Genomic DNA, 21,524 nt, shown 5'->3' with positions numbered 1-21,524 from the left:
CTAATTAATGTCAAAAGATGGGCTAGAGCTAAACAATGCCATTTCAGAGACGCCTATGCTTCACTTTTTCTGATTGTATGTATGGTTGGAGTTGTCATGCTAACAGATGTTTCAAATCATGTTTTCTCTATTCTTTCAGGTTCATTGTCAGATCCTCCAAATATTGCTGGCTTAAGTCATTTTTGTGAACATATGCTATTTTTGGGAACCCAGAAATACCCTAAAGAAAATGAATACAGCCAGTTTCTCAGCGAGCATGCAGGAAGTTCAAATGCTTTTACTAGTGGAGAGCATACCAATTACTATTTTGATGTTTGCCATGAACACCTAGAAGGTGCCCTAGACAGGTAAGGCTGAATACTCTATGAATTATCCAACTTCTGCACGTATCACTTTAATAATAGTAGTAACAATTATTAATTTTATGAAAATGTCTTCATAGATTTATAGCTTCAGAAAAGGTGTTTTAATCAGTCCCTCCCCCCTTGCCGGGTTTTATATAAAAGACAAATAATAAGTATTCTCATATATTTACTTTGTGGTAGAGGAAAAATAATGGCATGAGTTTAAACCAACCTTCAGGCCTGTGAAATATTTTATTGACTTATAAAATTCTCACCAGTCCTCCCCATTCTAATTGGTATTACATATGAAGCATATGATGAAGAATAAACTGTAGTTGTGCCGTGGATCTGTTATCAAACATATTTCTGTTCCAGAATGCTGGAACTTAAATACTCTGTTTTCCTTTAGATCCTCTGTTCTCAAGGATATATAGCAGATTTAGAATATTGTTTCAGTCCTGGGGACACTTTGTGAAAGTAACTTTTGGAGCAAGTTCCCTTTGGCCAATTTAATTTCCTTGTCAGTTTTCTATACAGCTAACAATTGTTAATTTTTTGTCAGATCAGTGATTTGAATAATCATTATTCAAAGTGTAATTTTTTCTTGGTGAATTTTTATAGTTTTCTTTGTTGCCAAGAAGGCATAATTTGCAGCTTTTTAGTGGGTCTGTAATGAAGTTTGACGTAGCAGCTTTAGTAATTGTCAACTTTATTTGCTTACTTACATTAATAATAGTCATTCTATTTTTTAAAAAACTTAGTTTGAATTTATTCCTTTGCTCAAAGGACATTATTAATAGGGCATGGGTTCAGGATTCATGGCTGGATCATAGTAACTTGTTTCTTGCTTATTCTAGGTTATGTTTCAAGTTTCAATCTGTAGGCAGTAGCTTTGAGATATAATCATCTTTTATATGTATTCCCAGAAGACTAACATTAATGAGTTCCCTGGGATCATACACTGAATTTAATTTCCTGCTTTACGAATGCTACTGCAGATGTTCATATAATAGATCTCTGCATGATGGAGGATATCTGTTACTTGACTCAGTGAAAAAAACACTTGCTTAAGAGCATCTTTAAAAAAGATCAATTATACTGTGTCATAATCGTGACCCTTTACATGGGCCTATCCACCTATGCAATGTAGCTATTAGGCATTTTCTTCAGCTTGATTGTATTGAAGCAGGTGAAAGAGGCTATATGTCCAGAAATAGCTCTGTTTCTATATATCTTTGGTTATAGACTCCAAATAGATGGATTTCTCTTTGGATTGGTGTGTGTCCAGTATTTAGCACACCATTGTATTCACTGTGTGCTTAAAATAAATATCAAATAGTGATGACAGCCTTTTTGATAGCTAGACTCTGAGGTGTAGTTGCCGAGGTGTTTATAGATGCAGGAGTCTCTTCTGCGCACTGAACAGTAGTTCCATTCAGAAATAGCCTCTGCTCTTGGCTTCATCTGAATTCTGGATCTTGTTTTTATAAGGTGGGTCCAAAGCTTCTTAAGAAGAATTACTATATGAAATCATGATTTAATTTGCAATCTGATATAGGGGAGTTAATTTCTTAACTAAAGGTATCTTCGTTAAACTGTGGTCCTACTTTTAAAAAATAGCCTCAAGAAAAGCATATTGGTTACTTAAGTTTGAGTTGCATGCCCCGTTGTTTATTGAATCATTGCTTATTAAGATTTTTAAGTACTCAATATTTTCTAAAAGCCCATAGTTATGTCTTACCATTATGTCATAGGTTTTTCATTACATCATTTTTTTCACTAAGTAAAGTAGGTTTGCTTTTCTCCATAAGAAGAAAACAAATTCAAATAGAGCCTTTTAAAAGTAGGTCACTTAGTTTGTCCTAAAATGTCTTGAGTGAAATTGCACCTACAACTGTAAATTTAAGATTTATTTGCAGAAGAACTATCACCTGCCTTTTCCTTTTTTGGAGAAATAGCTATATAGAACAAGGATTTTCATAGATATGCCAAATTGCAAATCTTAAATAGATTGATAAGTCTGCCTTGACTTTTTGGTATTGTGACATAGCGATTTATAATATGAAATGTATATTTGGTCCTGGCCCATAACTCCCCAAACCCTTGGAATTTCCTTAACTTTGAGAGCCTTAGAGATGTCTTTTGTTATGTTAATGAAGACGAGGGGAAGCCCCTAGGTAACCCAGAGGTTGAGAACTAGTCACCACAGCAATCAGCAATGTTGTTAGAGAGTTGAAGCTTTCAGTCTTATCCCCAGACCTTTGAGTTGGGGAGAGGGACTAGAGATTAAGTTCAGTCACCAAATGGCCAATGATTTAGTCAGTCATGCCTATTAATGCCAATCATGCCTTCCTAAAAACTCGAAAGGATGGAGTTTGGAGAACTTCCAGGTTGGTGAACAACACATGAAGATTTTGTGAGAGAAACATGCTCAGAAGGCACGGAAGCTCCGTACACCTTCCCACATACCTTGCCCTGTGCATCTCTTTTATCTGGCTGTTGCTGTAATATATCCTTTTACAATAAAGCAGTCATCTATTAAGTAAAACGTTTCTTGGTGCTGTTCTAATAAATTAATTGAACCCGAGTAGGAGTTTTAGAATCCTATCTGTTGTTCAGTTGGTTAGAAGCTTAGGTGACAACCTGGACTTGTGATTGGCTTCTGAAGGTTGAGGGGGTGGGACAGGCTTATAGGACTGAGCCTTTAACCTATGGGATCTGATACTATCTGATTTTTAGGTAGTGTCAGAATTGAGTTGAATCGTAGGATAACTACCTAGTGCTGGAGAATTGCTTGGTTATATGGAACAAAAACAGATGAGAATTAGTGTCAGAATTGGAGGTGTTAATCTTTTTGTAGTTTCACTAATTTTATAACATCTTTGGAGTTGATTGACTTCTCTGAATTTAAATATGTCCCATGTTATATATATTTTTTCTGTTATTTAGGACATATTTTATATTCCTTTTTTCTTAGTAGCAATAGAAGTTTTTTCTGACTGTAGAATTCAAATTTCCTATCTGTTAAGTTTCAAACATATTTTTTAAAGGCTACTCTTTTAGAATAATGGATTTCAAATTATGTTTCACACCATTAGGTTTGCACAGTTTTTTCTGTGCCCCTTGTTCGATGAGAGTTGCAAAGACAGAGAGGTGAATGCAGTTGATTCAGAACATGAGAAGAATGTGATGAACGACGCTTGGAGACTCTTTCAGTTGGAAAAAGCTACGGGGAATCCCAAGCACCCTTTCAGCAAATTTGGGACAGGTTTGTCAACAGGAGCTTTTGTGCATTCGTTCTCTTGACCTCATTTAAACCCATGGCCTCTTTGCATAGTATTGTATTTTACAGTTTAAGGTAGAAGATTTCAGAACTCATTTTTACCTACCCTGTTCTTTATAAATTCACAATCTGGAGCTAAGAAGTGGTTATTATATCATTGTTACTCCTGTTATTTCTTAAACCATGCCCTTGCACGTATAGTATCTGCCTGGACTCTGTGTAAACACCTACCTGTGTTTGTGACTTGTGACCTAAGGTGAGGCTGAAGCTTAGGTGTGTGAGCTTCATGGAGAAAGTGATAGGTTATTGAGAAGAATGACCAACTATGAAGTGAGTTCGTTGGGTAGAAAAGTATGGAATTGAATTCAGGGTTCAGAAACAATTGGAATGAAGTAATTGTAATCCCTTTAACAGATGACTAGCATTTTAACTAGTAGTTCCAAAAGCAGAATGTCAAACTGGAGTCAGGTCCTTGGCATTGGACTTTATAGCTAAGACTCTGGGTGATATCCTCAAAAGTGTAGTAACAGTGACTTAAGCATTTATTTGCTCTCTAGAGGGTTACTTTGGCAATCTCATTCAAATAGGGGTCTGAATGTTTAAGGAGCAATCAGAGTTGTAAATAGATATTAATCAGCATTTCAAAGGGAGAAGATAATAGGTCTTTTTATTCTAAAGACCTTTTATGAGGGCTAAAAAATACTTTTCCTCTTACCTTCCAAGTTCTTTCTAGCTGGGTAATGATCAAATGAACAGAGACAGATTAACAGGAGAAAATAAAATTTTAATAATGCACGTGGGGATTTTACATAAGCATGAAAATTCCTAAGACAGTGGATATATGTGATATTTTGGACAATAGAGAAAAGATGGGTAGGGAACAGGGTCATAGATTTCAGAAGTGAGAATCTGTGATTTACAGGTGGTTGAGGAAGAAGGGAACACATGGCAGGCAAATTCTTGCCAGACAACTCAGAAACAATGGGACACGGTGGGTATCTAGCTAATAGGCCCCTGCCTAAAGCCTTCTTATTTACCATTCTTAATTCAAATTAGGCTACAGCGAGCATCCTAAAATTCCCTTCTTAGTGTAGACCTTTCCACAGGAATCTCTTAGGCAGGAAGGGGGTGAGTCAAAGTCTGAATCTTGTTTCTTAATAAACAACTTAATATCCCAAAAGGCCAGCTTCATGTGGCAAAATTTTGGTTCCCTTTATTTCTAAAGAGAAGTGCTATTTTTAATGCTTGTTAAATCTTCCTGCTCCCATTGCCTCCACCTGTACTCATCCAGATGCATAGCACCTGCTCTGTGGGAGGTAGAACACTATTGAAGACACAAGGTCTCTACTCTCTGAAAGTGATATAGTCTAGAAGGAGATTAGGGATGGAGATGACAGGGACTAGAATGACACAAATGTGGAGATTCTTGATTTTATAATCGTACCCTTTTTCTCTATTCAATTTTTTACTAAAAAGTGTTTAACTATTTAAACAGTACAAAAATATTTAAAAAACAAAGTCTCCCTTTCCCTTATCTACTCCTGCCAATCCTACTTACCAGATGTAATTATTGTTAACAAGTTGCTTTGATTTTAAAAATACTGCTTTGGGGATTATAACATTACATAAAAGTAATAGGTTGTTTAGTGCACTTACAAATTTATGATTATTATGTAATTTAACTTGGGGTCTTTTATTTAAGACTATAAAGACAGCTTTGTTTCAGTTTGAATACCGTTCTAATACATCCGGAAGCAGCCACGGAGTTAGCATAGCTTTACAGAATTAAAAGAAGTTTTAAAAATTACCATTAGAAGCAGTGATGTTGAATTCTTTAGACTTACAGTACTCATTGTCGGCATCATTGCTAAGATGAATCCTGTGGTTACTAAAACATCTGTAAACGTCGAATTGTTTGCAAAGTGGCTTTTGTAGACAACATTAGCATACACGTGGGATATAAAGGAGGAAATATGAGTTTTAAAAAGATAAATTTCAAAGTTATTGTGCCCAAATGATTATTGTCCTTTAAGTAGTCTGTTTGTTAGGTTAGATAATGACACCAGCAATAGTTCTATTGTGCAGAACATGTTGTAGCTTCTCTTTGGGAGTTGCCTTCTTTTAATTAGCCTCACTGGTGACAAATCATAATCAGTATAATCAGGAAGTAGCCACAAATCTTCCAGAAATAAATCCAATGAATAAGGTAAGTAATGTTACTTCTGGTCACAAGCAAAGAAAAATCTTAAAATGTCCTCAAGGAAGGTTTCTGGAGTGATTGGCAAAGAAGAGCACTAAATGGTCATGTGTGTGTGGGTGGAGATGGAGGGCATATTTGTTTTTATAACTACTGACCAGGCTGGCAGTTAGTCAGCAAAGGATGAGGTAGTATAAACAGCTAGGAGATGAGTAAGCCAGACTCACTACAACAGGACAGAAAGTATGATGTAAGTAGTGCAAATGCCAGATTACCTTCTAATTTTGGAAATACAAAGTAACATTGAACTTTTTGGAATAGAGGTTCTGTCTATTTTTAAAGTCAGATAACATTTGAAAATATAAAAGCTGTATACCTTAGCCCTAGAAATTATGCATATATAAAAATTTGCAAAAGTTATCCTCGAAGAAGAGTCCTTGTCATCAGTTTATGCTTAATTTATTACTGTTACTTTTGAGTGACATCAGATTTCTCTGAATGTGGGCAGTTTTGCTCATCAAGAGATTATAATTTGTTATTTAATATTAATAATATTCAAATATAAAATATTTTAAAATAATATTTAATTATATTTTAGTAAAATACCTGGGTATTTTTAGATGAACAATAGCTAAACATTGTGTTATTTGTTTTTTAGAAAACCTTACAGTAAAATGTTTGTCCTTTACAGTGGTTTTTCATGCTTCAAAAATAGTATAGATCAGTAGCTTTTAAACTTTTTTAAAAAATATAACCCACAGTAAGAAGGATTTTTTTACTTAACAACTCAGAATTCATATATATGTTTGTGTTAGTAGATGAAACAAAAGTTTTACCAAACTATATCTATCTGTGTTACATCTTGGGATATAATTGGTACCCTCTGTTTTATTATTTCTTTTTGAAAAAATCTGGTCTGCTAGTACATTAAATTTATTTCATTATGATAAAATGTGTCCCAGCCCACAGTTTAAGTAACCCAAGGTGATAAATAGGCATCATTTCAGTAGATTCAGAAAAAGCATTTGATAAAACTCGGCACTCATTCATGAACAAAACAACAAAAAACTCTTGAGCTGGTAAAAACCTGTCAAACTTAATAATTGATAGTGAAGTTACAAAAGAATTTCCATTGAAAAACAAAAACAAAACAAGAATGCCTTCTAATCATTTTTTTGTTCAAGTGTATTATAGGTACCAATCGTTGCAATAAGTCAGCGGGGCGAGGAAATGTGATATGTAAGAGGTAGAAAGGAGTAAAAGAAAACTTCCCTTATTTCCATATGATATGCTTGTCTGCATAAAAATATTCAAGAAAGTGTTCAGATTAGCCATTAAAAATGATTCACCAAGATTGCCAAAAGAGGAAGAACACACTAAAATTGCATTCTTGTATCAGTAGTAATCAATTAGAAAAATGCTAGAGGAAACATGATTTCATTCACAATATAAAAATAGCTTTAAGTTATTTGGAAATAAATCTAACAAAAGAGTAAGAAATATATAATGGATATAAAAGAATGGATTTGAAGGACAGATAAATCATGTTCATGAATGGGTAAACTCAATATCACAGACGTAAATTCACTCCAGATTTATCTAAATTTGAAAGCCCAAGAAAAATTTTTTGAGGAACCTGATAATCTAATTATAAGATTCATAAGAAAGAATAAAAGACCAAGAATGGCTAAGATAATTCTGAAGCATGTAAAAGAAGGGACTACTTCTAGCAGGTACCCTGAGTTATTTTGAAGTTCTGGTTGTAAGAATAGTGGAACTGGTACAGGGATACACGAAGATAACAGTAGAACAGGTTATAGACGGTAGAAACATATCCACATTTATATGGAAATCTCACGTAAGACATAGGTACATTACAAATGAGAAAGGAAAGAATAGACCTTTCAATAACTGGTGCAGGGGCAATTAGTTATCCATTTAGAAGAAAAATGAGATCTTATCTTACACCATGCACAAAAATTAGTCTCAAGCCTATTAGACTTAATTATAGACAGATAACTTTGCAACTTTTAAAAGAAAATATAGAAATTTTAAAAAATTTTAAGATAGGAAACATTTTCTTAAGCCTACAAAGTGCAAACCATATCTTTTAGAGATAAACCATAGATTTAAAGATACATTTGACTTTATTAAATTTTAAACCTTTTATTCAATAAAGACACAAAAACAAAGATAAGCCATATATCCACTGAAGATACTTGCAAAGCCTATAACAGATAAAAACTTCTATAAGTAAATAAGTAAAAAACAAAATATCTCACTAGAGTATTAGGCAAAGAATATGAATATGGACTTCACAGAACAGGGTATTTGAGGGTCAATAAACTTAACAAACATGCTCAGATCATTAGTAATCAAGGAAATATAAAATAAAGTAATAATGAAATACCATTTCATACCCATCAGGTTGGCAGCAGTTGAAAGTCACATAAAACCCGTCTTGGTGAGAATGTAGGAAAACAAATTCATACATATTGGTGGAAAACAAATTGGTTCAACCACCTTGTAAAGCCATTTGCTATTATCTAATATAGTGATCCCTGTGCCATGCCCTTCTACCCAGGGAATCCGCTTCTTGACATACATCCTAGAGAGAAACAACTCTAGCGGTTGTGTACAAGGAACAGATACAAGAATGTTCCTCAAGCATTTTTTTTTTTGAAATAGTGAAAAATAGAAAATGACTTAAAATATCTGTCAATAGTTGAATACATTAATAAATACGTTTTGGCCTATTCATAGGGCAGTTAAAATGAGTGAGCTAGAACTCATGTATCAAACTAGGTTAAAGAGCAAAATATTTTGAGCAAAAGGCAAGTTGCAGAATATGCTTAGTATGATAGTTTTCTATATAATTTAAAGACAGGCAAAATAGTACTGTATAATGTTAATGTCTATGTATATAAAATAGTATAAAATATACACAAAAATGACTGAACACCCAATTCTGATCAGTATCCATGGGGAGGGAGTCAGGAGGAGAGAGAGAGGAGAAAGAGAGGGAGAGGAAGAAGGAGAGATGGGGGAGAAGGGAAAAAGGTGAGGGGGCACGGGGGGAGGAAGGAAGGAAGGGAGGGAGGAGACTTGAGCTCTGTTCCTGATATTTTATTACTGGGGCGGGGAGGAAAGAGTTTTAATCAATAGGCAAAATGAGCAGAGCGATAAAACTGATGAGTGCACAGGTATTATTTTTGTATTTCATTGTGTTTCAGTATTTCACAGTTTAAAAAGTAATAGAGAAATGTGAAATATTTCTTGTACCTGTTCATCTAACAAAAATGGGAAAATGAAAGACCGAAAGGGTAATGTTTTTCAAGGCAAGCAGGAGAAAGCATACTTTTGTGTGTGAGAACTGTGTGTATTTACTACTCAAGTGTGTTCGTGTCAAAAGAAAGAAACGCGTAGGTTACCTGTGTTGTCTTAGTTCACATTCAGTTTTCCAGACCTTTGTCCAACCAAATAAGACAAGCTCTCAAATTGCTATCTTGGGTTCCTATGATCAGAGTTCTCACATTCTCAAGCTGCCATCCGGCAATACTTTTTCTGTCTTGAGTCAGTTACTTTATTTGAAAGTTGTTTTCACAGATCTTCTGTGCTAATCTGTCTCCACATGTAATGTCTTCATTGGATCCCTGTGTGGCTCTCCTAGCCTCAGACTTCAGGAATCCCACCTCCCACTAGCATATTCTTAGATGATTTAAGATTTGGCCTCTGAATTAGGCAGTACTAGGTTTGAACCTTTGCTTTACTGCTGCCCCACTGAGAGATCTGAGCTAGTTTCTTAACTTCTGTAAGCCTGTTTCCTCCCGTGTCAGGGTAATGTGAAAATTAAAGGAGGTTGTGCACGTGAAGGGTTAGCAAAACATCGGGCCGTAATAGTGCTCAATAAATGATAGTAGCCTTCATAATCACTATAATAACTGGTTGTTAGCTGTGAAAGACATCAAAACTTTGAAAAGGTCCTTGGCAGAAAGGGTGAAGCCAGCCACGGGCTGCTAAAAGAGCCAGTAGGTTTGATGAACCAACAATAGGGGAGTATATTAGAGAAATGTACTTGTTCTCTTTTTAAATCAAATCCGTGGTCGATGTCCACATTGGCTTTTCCCCTTCATTTATCATTCACATATGCCTTTAGTTTTAGTTCCATAGTTCCTGATCAATTGGATGACTTTTCTCTGGCCTGTTGCCTTTCTTTGCCTTTTTATGGAATAAAAACAGGAGCAGTTGAATTTTCAAAAGTAGTTTGGAACTGGAAAGGGAAAAAGTTCTAGTTATTCTTTAGTGATCTGTTTTTCTCCAAACAGAACCCCACAGACACTGTCGGAGCAACGGGGTGTAGTCAGCTGGGAAAGTAATAAAAGGAGGAAGTCAAAACGTGTGTGAGAGGAACAAAACAGGAACTCCTTCACGTATAGTGGGATGAAAGGCAAAGTGGAGGGAGAGCACATCGGCATAGAGGGTGGTGCTGTGTTTCAGATGTCGGCGACATTTTTCTTGTTATTTAGTGTGCTTCGTAGCGTGTACTATAGGATTATGACAATCTGAGTATGGTGTTACAAGTAGGCCCAGATTATTTCCCTCTCTCTCTCTCAGCTGACATTTTTTTTTAAAGTCTCCTTACATATAAAGTGCATTAGAAAATGCAAAGACATATAATCAATGTTTTACACTCAGGGTACTAATAGTTTAGTTGGAAGGGCAAGGCAACCCCAGGATTTCACTAGAGTATCATCTCTGCTTTGGTTTTCCAGGATCATTATCTATTTGTTCTCTTCCTCCTCCTCACTATTTTTATTGTATATTGTGCTAAGTACTTTGTCTGGATTATTTATCTTAATTCTCACAATATCCCCAGTAGGTATATGCTCTTATTATTTCCATCTTATAGATGAGTAAACTAAGACTCAAAAGAAGGTAATTAAAATATTTGGGGTCACTCAGTTTTTAAGTTCTGGAATCAGGATCTGAACCCAGATCTGGTGCTTATAACCACCATTCTATTCTTTAGAGTTGTCTAGAATTAAATTCTTCAGGATCTCAGAGGAGTTACAAATTGAATTCTCCTGAAGGATGGGTAGAACTTTCTTAAGAAGAAGGAAGAGCTATTCAAAAAGAAAAGGAAAAGTAACTAATATTTATTACATAAGTTTTAAGTGCCACATACTGGTAGATATTTTACTTATTAATATGATTTCACTTACCCTTTACCACTGAAATTTCATTGTCCCCTTTGATGGATGCTGAAACTAATACTCAGAGAAAATAATTAGACCAAAGTTCAATAGCCTTGTAGGGGATACAGGGAGTGGGGAGGTAGGGTGATAGCAGAATTGTCTGTGTAGGTTGTAGGATTTGATATCAAGTCAGTCCTAACTTGGAGCCTATTGTTTGCAGTATTGTTAGATGACCCCCAAAAACCATGACAAGAAGAAAAGACCAAGGAGTGAGTCCATTGTCTTTGGAAGAACATGAGTAAGAATAGTTTGACTATAACAAGGATGCTTTTGTGTAGGAAAGTAGGAAGGAATAGAATAGGAAAAAGGATTAGAACCAAAAAATATTGTGGAACATGAACCAGAAGGTTAATCAAGTGACTCCTGATCCTGGGGTGGTGATAATGATACACAAAATCAGTTGCTGATGAAAGTTAATCATTTACCCCTCACCCCCCACCCCACCATTTTTCTTTTTAAGTGAAGAATTTGAAATGTGCAAAAGTAGACAAAATACTGTAATGAGCCCCATCCATATATGCATCACTCTGCTCTGGCCAGTCCTGACTGATCCACATTCCCATTCACCCCCCTGTATTTTGAAGAGATCTCAGACATCATATCATTTTACTCACAAATATTTTAACATATATATTTCTAAAAGATGATGACTTTAAAAACATAAAAACATAAAAATACAGTTACCATTAGTATCAAATATCCAGTTAGTGTTTAAATTTCTAGTTCTCATAAAAATAATAATTTTAAAAATTTTATTTAAATTAGGATTCACATGAAATTCAGATGTTACTGATTGATATATCTTAAGTTTTTAATCTATAGGTTCATTTTTAATGTTTCCCCCACCCCTTCCCCCTGAGAATTTATTCGCTAAAGAATCAGGTGGTTTGTTGTATAGAACTTTTCATGGCATAGATTGTGCTGATTGCATCCCCAACGATGTGGTTTAACACATCCTCTGTCCTCTCTATTTCCACAATTCAGCAGTTGAGTATAGAGACTTGAACAGATTCATGTTTGACTTTTTTAGACCGGGCTTCACAGGTGGAGATGTATTTTCCATCAGGGGCATAAAATGTCTAATTTTCTATTTATGATGTTGCAATCATTGATTCTTAATGCATCACCTCTCTAATTCTAATTCTGTTATTTTCATTGATTAGCTTCAATACTGCTATTAAAAAAAATGTTCCTTTTCTACTATTTGGCTTCCCATTGATTGGCACAGTTGTTACAGGAAAGGCAGGACAAACATTTGATTCATTCTCTTCATTTACTAGTTTTCAAAATAACGAGTTGGTTCCCTAGCATCTTTGAATGATGACTAATTTGTTTTTGTAGTATCACGATAAGTTCATGGATATAAAAATATTTGATATGTCTCAGCCCACTTAGTCATTTATTATTCCCTAAGTTTTTCCATGGATTTTGTTATTGTCTTTTTTTTCCTTGCCAGGAAATGTGTCTGTGGAAAACTAGAACTGGATTAATTAAGTGTAAAGGTGCATTATTATGGTATTTAAAAAGTTTTCACTTGAAGTTCCCACTCTCGAATAACTCACATCTTATGTTTGCATGTACTTACCAACCTACAGGAGAATTGTTCTTTTAAATTTTGTAAGAAAACTTTTATATAAAAGGCTTTAGTCTCTTCCAGGATTTTTAGAAGATTGCTCTACCAAGGAGAAAGAGCTTTAAAAAAAGTTTATAATAATTCCAAGTAACTTGCTGTAGCTGTATTAAACTACCCTTTAAAATTCTGGGTTTTTAGAGAATATTTAACATTTTTATGATTGTAACTATCAAGTTGACTTTTTCCTGAGAACCTTATCAGACATACAGTTGGAGACAGTTGTAGTGTCTAATCCAAATTTCTAAAACTTCAGGATTTGTCTTTCCCACGTAGTATAAGAGATTTATAGCTAACTTCAGAAAAATAAATTCTATTTCCTTGAAAATCAGCATTCATATACATTAGTACTGAGTTTTTAAGCGTTTTTAGAAAATAGAATTTAAAGTAATTGTTACAATGAAAATATAAAATAGCATTTACTGAAGAGCCCCTTTAACAAATGCTGGTATCAAATGGGTATCGTCTCATGGGGCAAAGGCTGTGACAGGGATGGAAAATATGGCTACCCCCTCTCCCCTCCAGAGATAGAGTTTTTATTGAAAACTATAGTTTTGGGAACAAACCACAAAAATAATTCTTTCAATGGATTGCTTTCAGTGATTTCACAGTGAGGAGCCTGGAATGTGGGTGGCCCCCTAACTTCCCAACCAACAATGACCTTCTGTATCCACTTCTTCAGGCGGAACACATGTGTATAGAAGCTTTACAATTTACAAAACCCTTTTCATATACATTATCAGTTTTCATAAGCTTCCCCACAACCCGAGTTCATGTTGAGTGCTCATGTCTGACAGAGGCCATGCTGAGCCTTAACATGGATTAGTCATTTAATCCTCACAGCAATCCTGTGAGGTTGGTTTTTTTTTTTATTATTATATTCTTATTTGCGAATAAGGAAATGGGTTTATATAGATTAAGAGACTTGCCTGTATCCCACTGCTAGGAAACCAAGAAGTCAAGGATTGAGCCCTTGCCATTAACAACTGGGTTTGTACCCATATTACCCCATCTTACAGATAAAATAAATGACCCCTTGGAGATATTTGGAGGCTTTCCCAAGGTTGCTTAATTTTGTATGATGGAGTCAGGACAAGAAACCCCGAAATTCCCAATTGCCAAACCAGTGCTCTCCCAGCAGGCCCAGAGTGGCAGGATCCCCGTGGGTCAGCCACCCTGATGTCCTCAGTGCACCACTGGTGCTCACTGTAGTGAGGACAGAGCCAAATAGGTAAGATGCAGGGTGTTGGTAGTAGCATTTTAATTTGATAGAAATGACCCAGCTGAATTAGCAATAAATTAGGACAGTATGTGTCTAGAGACTGAATGGTGTTTGTTATCCCAGCCATATTCACATTGTCCTCCACATATGGACTCTTAGGTAGAGGAAAGTCATCTGGATCTTTTACTGAGTTTTCTTCCTTATTTTAGTGCCATAGTTTCTACGATATACTCAAAAGACAGGAATCCCTCCTTTAGTTCAAATCATGGCAGTAGTAGCTGCTGTTTATTTTGTGTTAATTTTTTGCTGTACGTCAAGTATAATGTTAATTTAAATACTTTAACATTTGTACAGATTTATTATTTGTCTTAAAAAATACAAATACATTTGCCAGATTATTCTCAACACACTACTTAAAGAAATATTACAAATACAGTTTGAACGTCCGATATGTACTTCTCTGATTGCATTTTCCTCCCTGCCGCTGACAGATAACCACTATCTTAAGTTTTGTGATTATCATTTCTGATGCTTTTTAATAAAAACTTCACTAGTCATGTATTTAATTCTAAGCAATATGTCATATAATTTTTATAACAATGGTATTTTACTGTGAGTAATCTCTACCACTGTATTTTTTTCATTCGATGTTACATTTTTAAGAGTTTTCCATATTGGTAAGCGCGTCTCTGATAAGTTTTTTATTTTTATTATTGTTGCTATTCGAAAAATTCATTGAACACATGTACCACTATTTATCATTTTCCTATTAATGGAAGAGTGCTGCTGTGTGCATTCCTCGTACGTATTTCCTTGTATATAGTATTCCCTAGGGTGCTGGGAGTGGAATTCTATAAGTGGAATTACTATATAGTAGGACATGTACATCTTCAGATTTAACAGATATTGCCGGATTGTTTCCTGTAGTGGTTGATTCAATTAGCACTCCCTCATGCAGTGTCTGAGTTCTCATTTCTCTGCATCCCTAAACAGCACTTTGTATCATCTGACTGTCCATTCTATTTACTGGATGTTAAATATTAGTCTTATGCTTATTTACATGTATTTTGTTTTCTAATTTGGTGTAAGGCTGCCAATGTCAGGATAGGAGATTGAGCCTAAGAGAAATAAAATAACGGGTTCAAGGTCATGCAGCCAGAAGATGACTGACCCTGGATTACATGATAGCTCTGCCAGCACCAAAGCCAGTACCTATTTCTCTGCACCTCCCTACCTGGGGATCGTGGTACTGACAGTAACAGAGTCCACTAGGTAATTTAAGGACTAATTAGAGAATTGTGTATTATGTCCTGCTTTTCATTTACTCATTTGTTTTCTTGAGAACTTTTGCCAGCTAGCTTTCCTGTTTTTAGAAAATTCTTTTAAAGGGATGGTTATAAAAGGGTTAAACTAAATAAATAGTAAGCCTAACTCTTTGGCCCATTTGTACTTTGTGTTCATGTTTCTCTGTGTGTTGAGTAGACTTTCCTGACCCCAAGAGAATGGAGAACATTTTCCTCTTTCTAATTCAGGAGCTTCTAAGGATACAGACGTGCCAGTCTGGGCTGTGTTCCCAAATGGACCACTGTTCCCTTCTGTCATCACATGTTAGAAAGACTGGAAACAGCTAGGCAGCAAAGATATGAATATGTAGATTCATAGAATGATATCTATTTGCAGCTAAAAGCCACTTTTCAGAACAAATGTGATTGTCTCTGTTTACCAGTTTGGCCGGAAATGCAGTACTCTTAGATTTTGTACCTCAGGTGAGCCAGGTGGCTGTTGACCATGGTACATTTGGCTCATTTTCCATTTAACTTTTCGTTCAGATATAATAAATACACAGAAGAGTATATGTGGCTTTGATAAATTGTTATTGCTTTTACTTTTGCTACTACTTGAATCAGTTGAATGAATATACTGCTATTTATGTACAACTTGAATTTTCACAACCTGAGCACACCACTGAACTAGCACCCAGTCAAGAAACAGAACATTACCAGCACCTCACAGGCCCTCTTTGTGCCCCTGTGTAGTCCCTATGCACCCACCCAAGGGTAACCTCTATTCTGCCTGCTCAAATTAGCTTTTCTTTCATACAAATAAAGTGATACAGTGTATACTCTTTCGTGTTTGTCTTCTCTCTTTTAGCCTTAAAGTTGTGAAGTTATCCATACTATTGCATACAAACAGTGGATTATTCATTCTCTTTGCTGTATAGTATTCCGTTGTAGTCCTTCAGCTCATTTTAACATAACACTGTCAGTGTTTTGCCAGTGATCTGTCTTAGTGTGTTTGGTGTATGCACCTGCTTTACATCTGTAGTTTAAAATGGACCTAAAGATAAAGGGTAGAGATTAGAATAAGATATTCAGGTACATTAAAATCAAAGTAGAATGAGCTAGAGCTGGTTGACCTGAAAGAATTTTACTTTCTAGATTGAGGTCATGATCTTAGTATTCGTAAACTTTAATATGAGATTTTTTTTTAACCAGAATATTGACCAGCTTGCAAATCAGATCACATTTAAATTAAAAATCTGGTTTCTAACACTATCACATTTCTAGTCTGTTGGAATAAAACGTAATTTCTCTCAACTTGAATGTCCCAGTGTGTTGATCTTTGTCCATACAGTGTAGGAATCTGAGCTTGGCAGTATAAATGACCAAGGAAGCTCTAGGGACTAGTGGTTCTTGAACGGAGGTTTTTAAGACTCTTTAGTGGAAAAGGGAAGCACCATCAATACTTAAGTTTCACCGTAATGTGAGAGAACTTCAAGCTATTACCCAGCAAACTTTTTTTTTTTCCTTGTAGAGTTGGAACTCTGGATACTTGTAAGAGCATCTGAATACCCCAAGTAGAGTGATGGGGTATCTCAGGACCTGATGTAGAGAGCCAGTCGGGAATTGAAATGGAACTTTAGTGAGAAACCCAGAAGACCACTTAAGAACTTGGAAACTTGACCAGCAGGCTACTGCTAGTGAATATGAGTACATTTCACTGCTTTGTGACTAGAAAAAGATTAATTAGTATTTGCTAGACTGTTCCTTGCACACTCTCTCCACTAGATCTGTTGAGTCAAGTATTCTAGGGGCATGACTCTTAGCTCAAGAGTCCCATGCAGCTCTATGGGTCTAAAGACTGGGTATGAGATCGCCATCTGGTGGCTCTCTGTAGATAACCAATTTTGTGAAAGGGACTCTCAAGTCTGTTCATCAACCATGATAATAACCCGGGGGGGAAAATCATATCAAGAATATGTTCTGCCATAGTTTCATCTCTGCAGATGAAAGACAGGAGCACATGTAGTAGTGTAAGCAGGAACAATAATAAAAGTTATACTAGGATCTTAGGGTATTTCTAGTCAAGATGCCCTTTTTAGAGAGACTAATCATTGAAATTCCATCTCAGTCTCTAAATTGCAAGATCTTTATTAGAAAGGTGGTTTGGTTATTTGCTTTTGACATGCATATTTTATACTAATTTGATTAGTTATTGGATTTCATAAGATATAGTGGTTTGAGACATAAAAATAGCATTGTATCTTATTTTTACCAATCTAGATCAAATTCATGAGAATTCGCATCACAGTTTTAATGCTTCAGCCAAGAATAGAATGTTTCTTTCCACAAGTAACTTGGCAAGTTCCAAAAAGATCCCTCAGTGATTATGTTCAATTAATTATGGAGCACATAGGGGATTAAAGTAAGTGTGAATGGAGGCCATGTGGATCTCATTTTGTCTCATAAGTGCTCATAATGCCTGCCATCTCATAGGGATTTTAAGAAGTATAATTTTTATAAAGCACTTTTAGTTCCTGAGAGAATACTCTAATTTAAAGTGTTACCAGTTTGTACTATACTGTCTCATTTATCCAGCTTACATTCAAACATATTTCACTAATCAATATGTGTGTTAGTTTGAACTCTGTTTTTTTAAATTTACTTTATAGCAATGTCAGTAATAATTACACGATTTAAGACCACATATTTTTCTTTTTCTAAGAAATGTTTTTCCTCTCTTTCAGGTAACAAATATACTCTAGAGACTAGACCAAACCAAGAAGGCATTGATGTAAGACAAGAACTACTGAAATTCCATTCTACTTATTATTCATCCAACTTAATGGCTATTTGTGTTTTAGGTCGAGGTAAGAATCCTTAAAATTTTTTCACAGAATTGAATAATTAAAGTGTTCCATTTTGGCTTTTTCGAAGTATTTAGAAGAAGGATATAAGATGCTACCTTTCATCTGCTCAGATGCTTTTGAAAATGATCTCTTTGTAGGGGAATATGTGGAGGGCAATTTTGTTTTTAACTCACTGTGTTCTAACAAAAAGAAAAGCTTAGGTGATTTTAAATGGAGACCTGAAGAAAATATAAATAATAGCTCTAAGTATATAAAAGCAAGGAAGGAAGTATAAAGGAAAAGACTCCCATATTTGATCCAATAATTCAAAAACTAGAAACATTATTAAAAGACAGATGATGATAAACTAGGAAAACTTTGTAATGTAAACAACAAAGTTTTAATTTTTTAATGCAAATTAAGTAATGCTAATATATTGTTTTCTCTCTATTAAATTACCATAATTTTGTGTTTTGTTTTAAGTAATACCCATTATGGAGAAGAGGTACGCCTTTGTATTGGTGGTGGTGTATATAATTTATACAAATGCTCCACACGTTCTTGAGGGGGACAGTTTAATAAGATGCGCCACTCTTAAAAAGTACATTTTTACTTCTAGAAATGCATTCTAAGGAAATAATTAGAGTTGTTCAAACAGGAAATGTACGAGGATATGTCTGTTAGTGTAATATTTATTAGTGAAAAGTTAGAAACAATCGAAATGTTCATTAATAGGAGATTGGTTAAAATGGTGATGTTATAGCAATATAATAGAGCATCATAGAAAATAGCATCCTTTCTCCTACCTTCTGTCCTCTATCTGCTTTGTTTTTCTTTATAACATTTATTACCACCTGAAATATTAAATATTTGTTTATCGTTGTCTGTTATACCAGAATGTAAGTTACCTGAAGGTAGAAGCTGTTTCATTCACTGCTCTGTCCCTGCACTGTGCCTGCGGTGGTGTCATAGGCACTTAGTAAATGAAAAGTGAAAGAATAAATAATTTTTTGACAGCATTTTAATAACATTGGAAAACATTCTTAGTATATTAATTAGATAGACAACGAAAGCACTATAAAAACACGAATGTGCTATATGATCCTATTTGGAGATATAAAAAATTCTAACATACATAAGAGAAAGTAGAAAGACGCATACTGGAAATTTAATAATGTGGTGTTGTAGTGAAGGACTCATGCTGCAGAGTCTGACAGCTTGGGTTTGAATTCCAAATACACTGTCTACTCAGTTGCGTGGCTGTGAGCTAACAAGGTTACTTCGGTTCTCTGAACATCAGTTCTTCCATTTGTAAAATGGAAGTGGCGCCTCATTACCTGTTGTGAGATTTAATCGAGACAGTGCAGGAGAAGTGTTCAGCAGAGCGCCTGGCACACAGCAAATGCCCCATAAATGGTGGCTACTTTTAACAACTTATAATTATGAGATTACAGGTGACTTTTGTTCTCTTCTTTTTTGCTTTTGTTTTTCTAAGTTTTCTGCTATTGGCAAATGCTACTTTTGCAATTAGAAAATAAAAATTATATATATTTTAACTTGGTATTGGGGAGCTAGGACATAAAATGGGTCCAAGGAGTAAGGGCCAATAATAATAATAATAATAATAATAATAATAATAATAAAAGTATACTTTTTTTTTTCCATTTCTTTATTTCTTCAATTTAAAAAAGTTAGGCATTTATACAGTCCACGCAGATATCACCCTGATCTGGCATTACACACAACCATAGAGTATATCCTCTATGCTATACTGTAAATCCCTATGACTGTTTTGTAACTACTTATTTGTACTTCTTCATCCCTTCACGTTTTTCACGCCCTCCCCCCCAACCGCCCGCTCCTCTGGCAATCACCAGTTTGTTTCCTGTATCTATGAGTCTGTTTTCATTGTTCGTTCATTTCTTTTGTTCTTTAGACTCTCCGTATAAGTGACATCATATGGTATTTATCTTTCTCTTATTTCACTCGGGATATAAAGTGTACTTTATAATCCTATGTGCTTTCTAAATGTAGGTAGGTCTAGAGTGTTAAATATCACTTGGTATTTAGAGCCTAGTGCTGAGAATAGGTGCCTAAGCTGTATTTTTGTCTATGTCACATTGAGATAAAACACATGACTTTGATAAGCACTTATTGGGCAGGTAATAACATAGCCGATGCATTAGACATGAGCCCTGCCCTCAGTGTTCTTGGTGTAGTGGAAGTGGCAGAATAAGTCATCCAGAAGAAACGATGTGTTTCAGTTCTCTGATCACATACACATCACTCTCCCATTGGGACTGACCTCCTGTGCCCTCAGTGGACTTGATGAGGGGTCTGGCAGAGGTGTTCTTACAGCTCAGCTCTGTTAGGAGGAAGCAGGATCTCTTAGAGGATTAATAAATAATCCGTTCCTTCTTCTAGGAGGAGGGCAGAGGAAGAGTTACCATGTGGAAGGATCTCTGTCACAAAGGGACAAAAAGTTTTTCTCTGTTCTTCCATGGGGCCAGTTTCTCTAGTTGTGGCAGCACTAATTAATTACCTGGACTGTAGGCAACTAGGTACTTATCAAGTATGGACACTGGGATTGCCAAGTCCTAAAGACGTAAAGGTGAATGAGACCCAGTTCAGTGATCTCTGGTAGCTTACAGCTTAATGGTGAAGACAGACTGTGGAGTATTGTATAGCTGTCTTACCTTTAAAAAGGTACATTGTGAATTTATGTTTTTATGCTAGAAATACTCAAAAGGCACGCCTGGTAGAACTTTGCTCTAAAGACCCTCGCTGTCACAAGCACTTCAGGTCAACGGACTTTTGTTGACTGCCCACCTTGTTTCAAGTCACATGTCCCATCTGTGTCTCTTTATGTCAGAGATAGCTCTGACATCTCTCACTCTAAATACACCTGCTTCATTCCTGAGTTCATTTGCTATATGACAAGTAACCACTGGTCTGCCTTTTATTTGGTTCTGGACATTTTGAGGTCCTTTGTACATGTCAAAAAATTGAAGTAAAAAAATATGTATTTTATAAATAAAGTGCAAATGCCCACATTCATAGTCCTAGAAAAGAATTTCATACTATATAAAGGCAATTCTCAAATAGTGATTAAGTGCTCTCTAAAGAGTTCACGGAAAAGTTCAAAATGGGTCATAGAATATCAAGGGAAATTTCTTACTTGATCCACATGCTTCCTGACAGTAACAACTGACGAATGTTTATACCATTTATAAATAACCTATTTTTGAGACAGAGTCAAGGTGAGTGGTTATCTTGTTTATAAAAAGATAACCCCTTTTCACTTTTTTCTTTTTAGAATAATAGTAATATGTACACACAGAAAAAATTTCATCCAACAGAGAAGGGTATAAAATGGAAATCAAAATCTTCTTCCTCATCCCATCCTATGACCACTGTGTCCTCTCTTCAAAAATAATCACCTTAAGTCATTTTATTATGCTTCT

At 35.4% G+C, this 21,524-nt stretch overlaps 1 protein-coding gene across 5 annotated transcripts in view; it reads left to right on the top strand.

The window, feature by feature from the left end:
- IDE (insulin degrading enzyme) overlaps window positions 1-21,524 on the top strand; it is a 92,538-nt gene that overhangs the window by 31,282 nt on the left and 39,732 nt on the right. For all 5 annotated transcript variants that reach the window (XM_016151297.2, XM_016151296.2, XM_016151295.2 and 2 more), the window contains 3 exons: window positions 140-347; window positions 3,443-3,612; window positions 17,959-18,081. In XM_016151297.2, the coding sequence (XP_016006783.1) occupies window positions 140-347; window positions 3,443-3,612; window positions 17,959-18,081 (501 nt within the window). The remainder of the gene's footprint in view (window positions 1-139; window positions 348-3,442; window positions 3,613-17,958; window positions 18,082-21,524) is intronic.

The sequence above is a fragment of the Rousettus aegyptiacus genome, unplaced genomic scaffold (assembly GCF_014176215.1).
Source record: "Rousettus aegyptiacus isolate mRouAeg1 unplaced genomic scaffold, mRouAeg1.p scaffold_m13_p_6, whole genome shotgun sequence".
Lineage (NCBI taxonomy): Eukaryota > Metazoa > Chordata > Mammalia > Chiroptera > Pteropodidae > Rousettus > Rousettus aegyptiacus.
The sequence above is the reverse complement of the archived record's forward strand: the minus strand, read 5'-3'. Positions and strand labels throughout refer to the sequence as shown.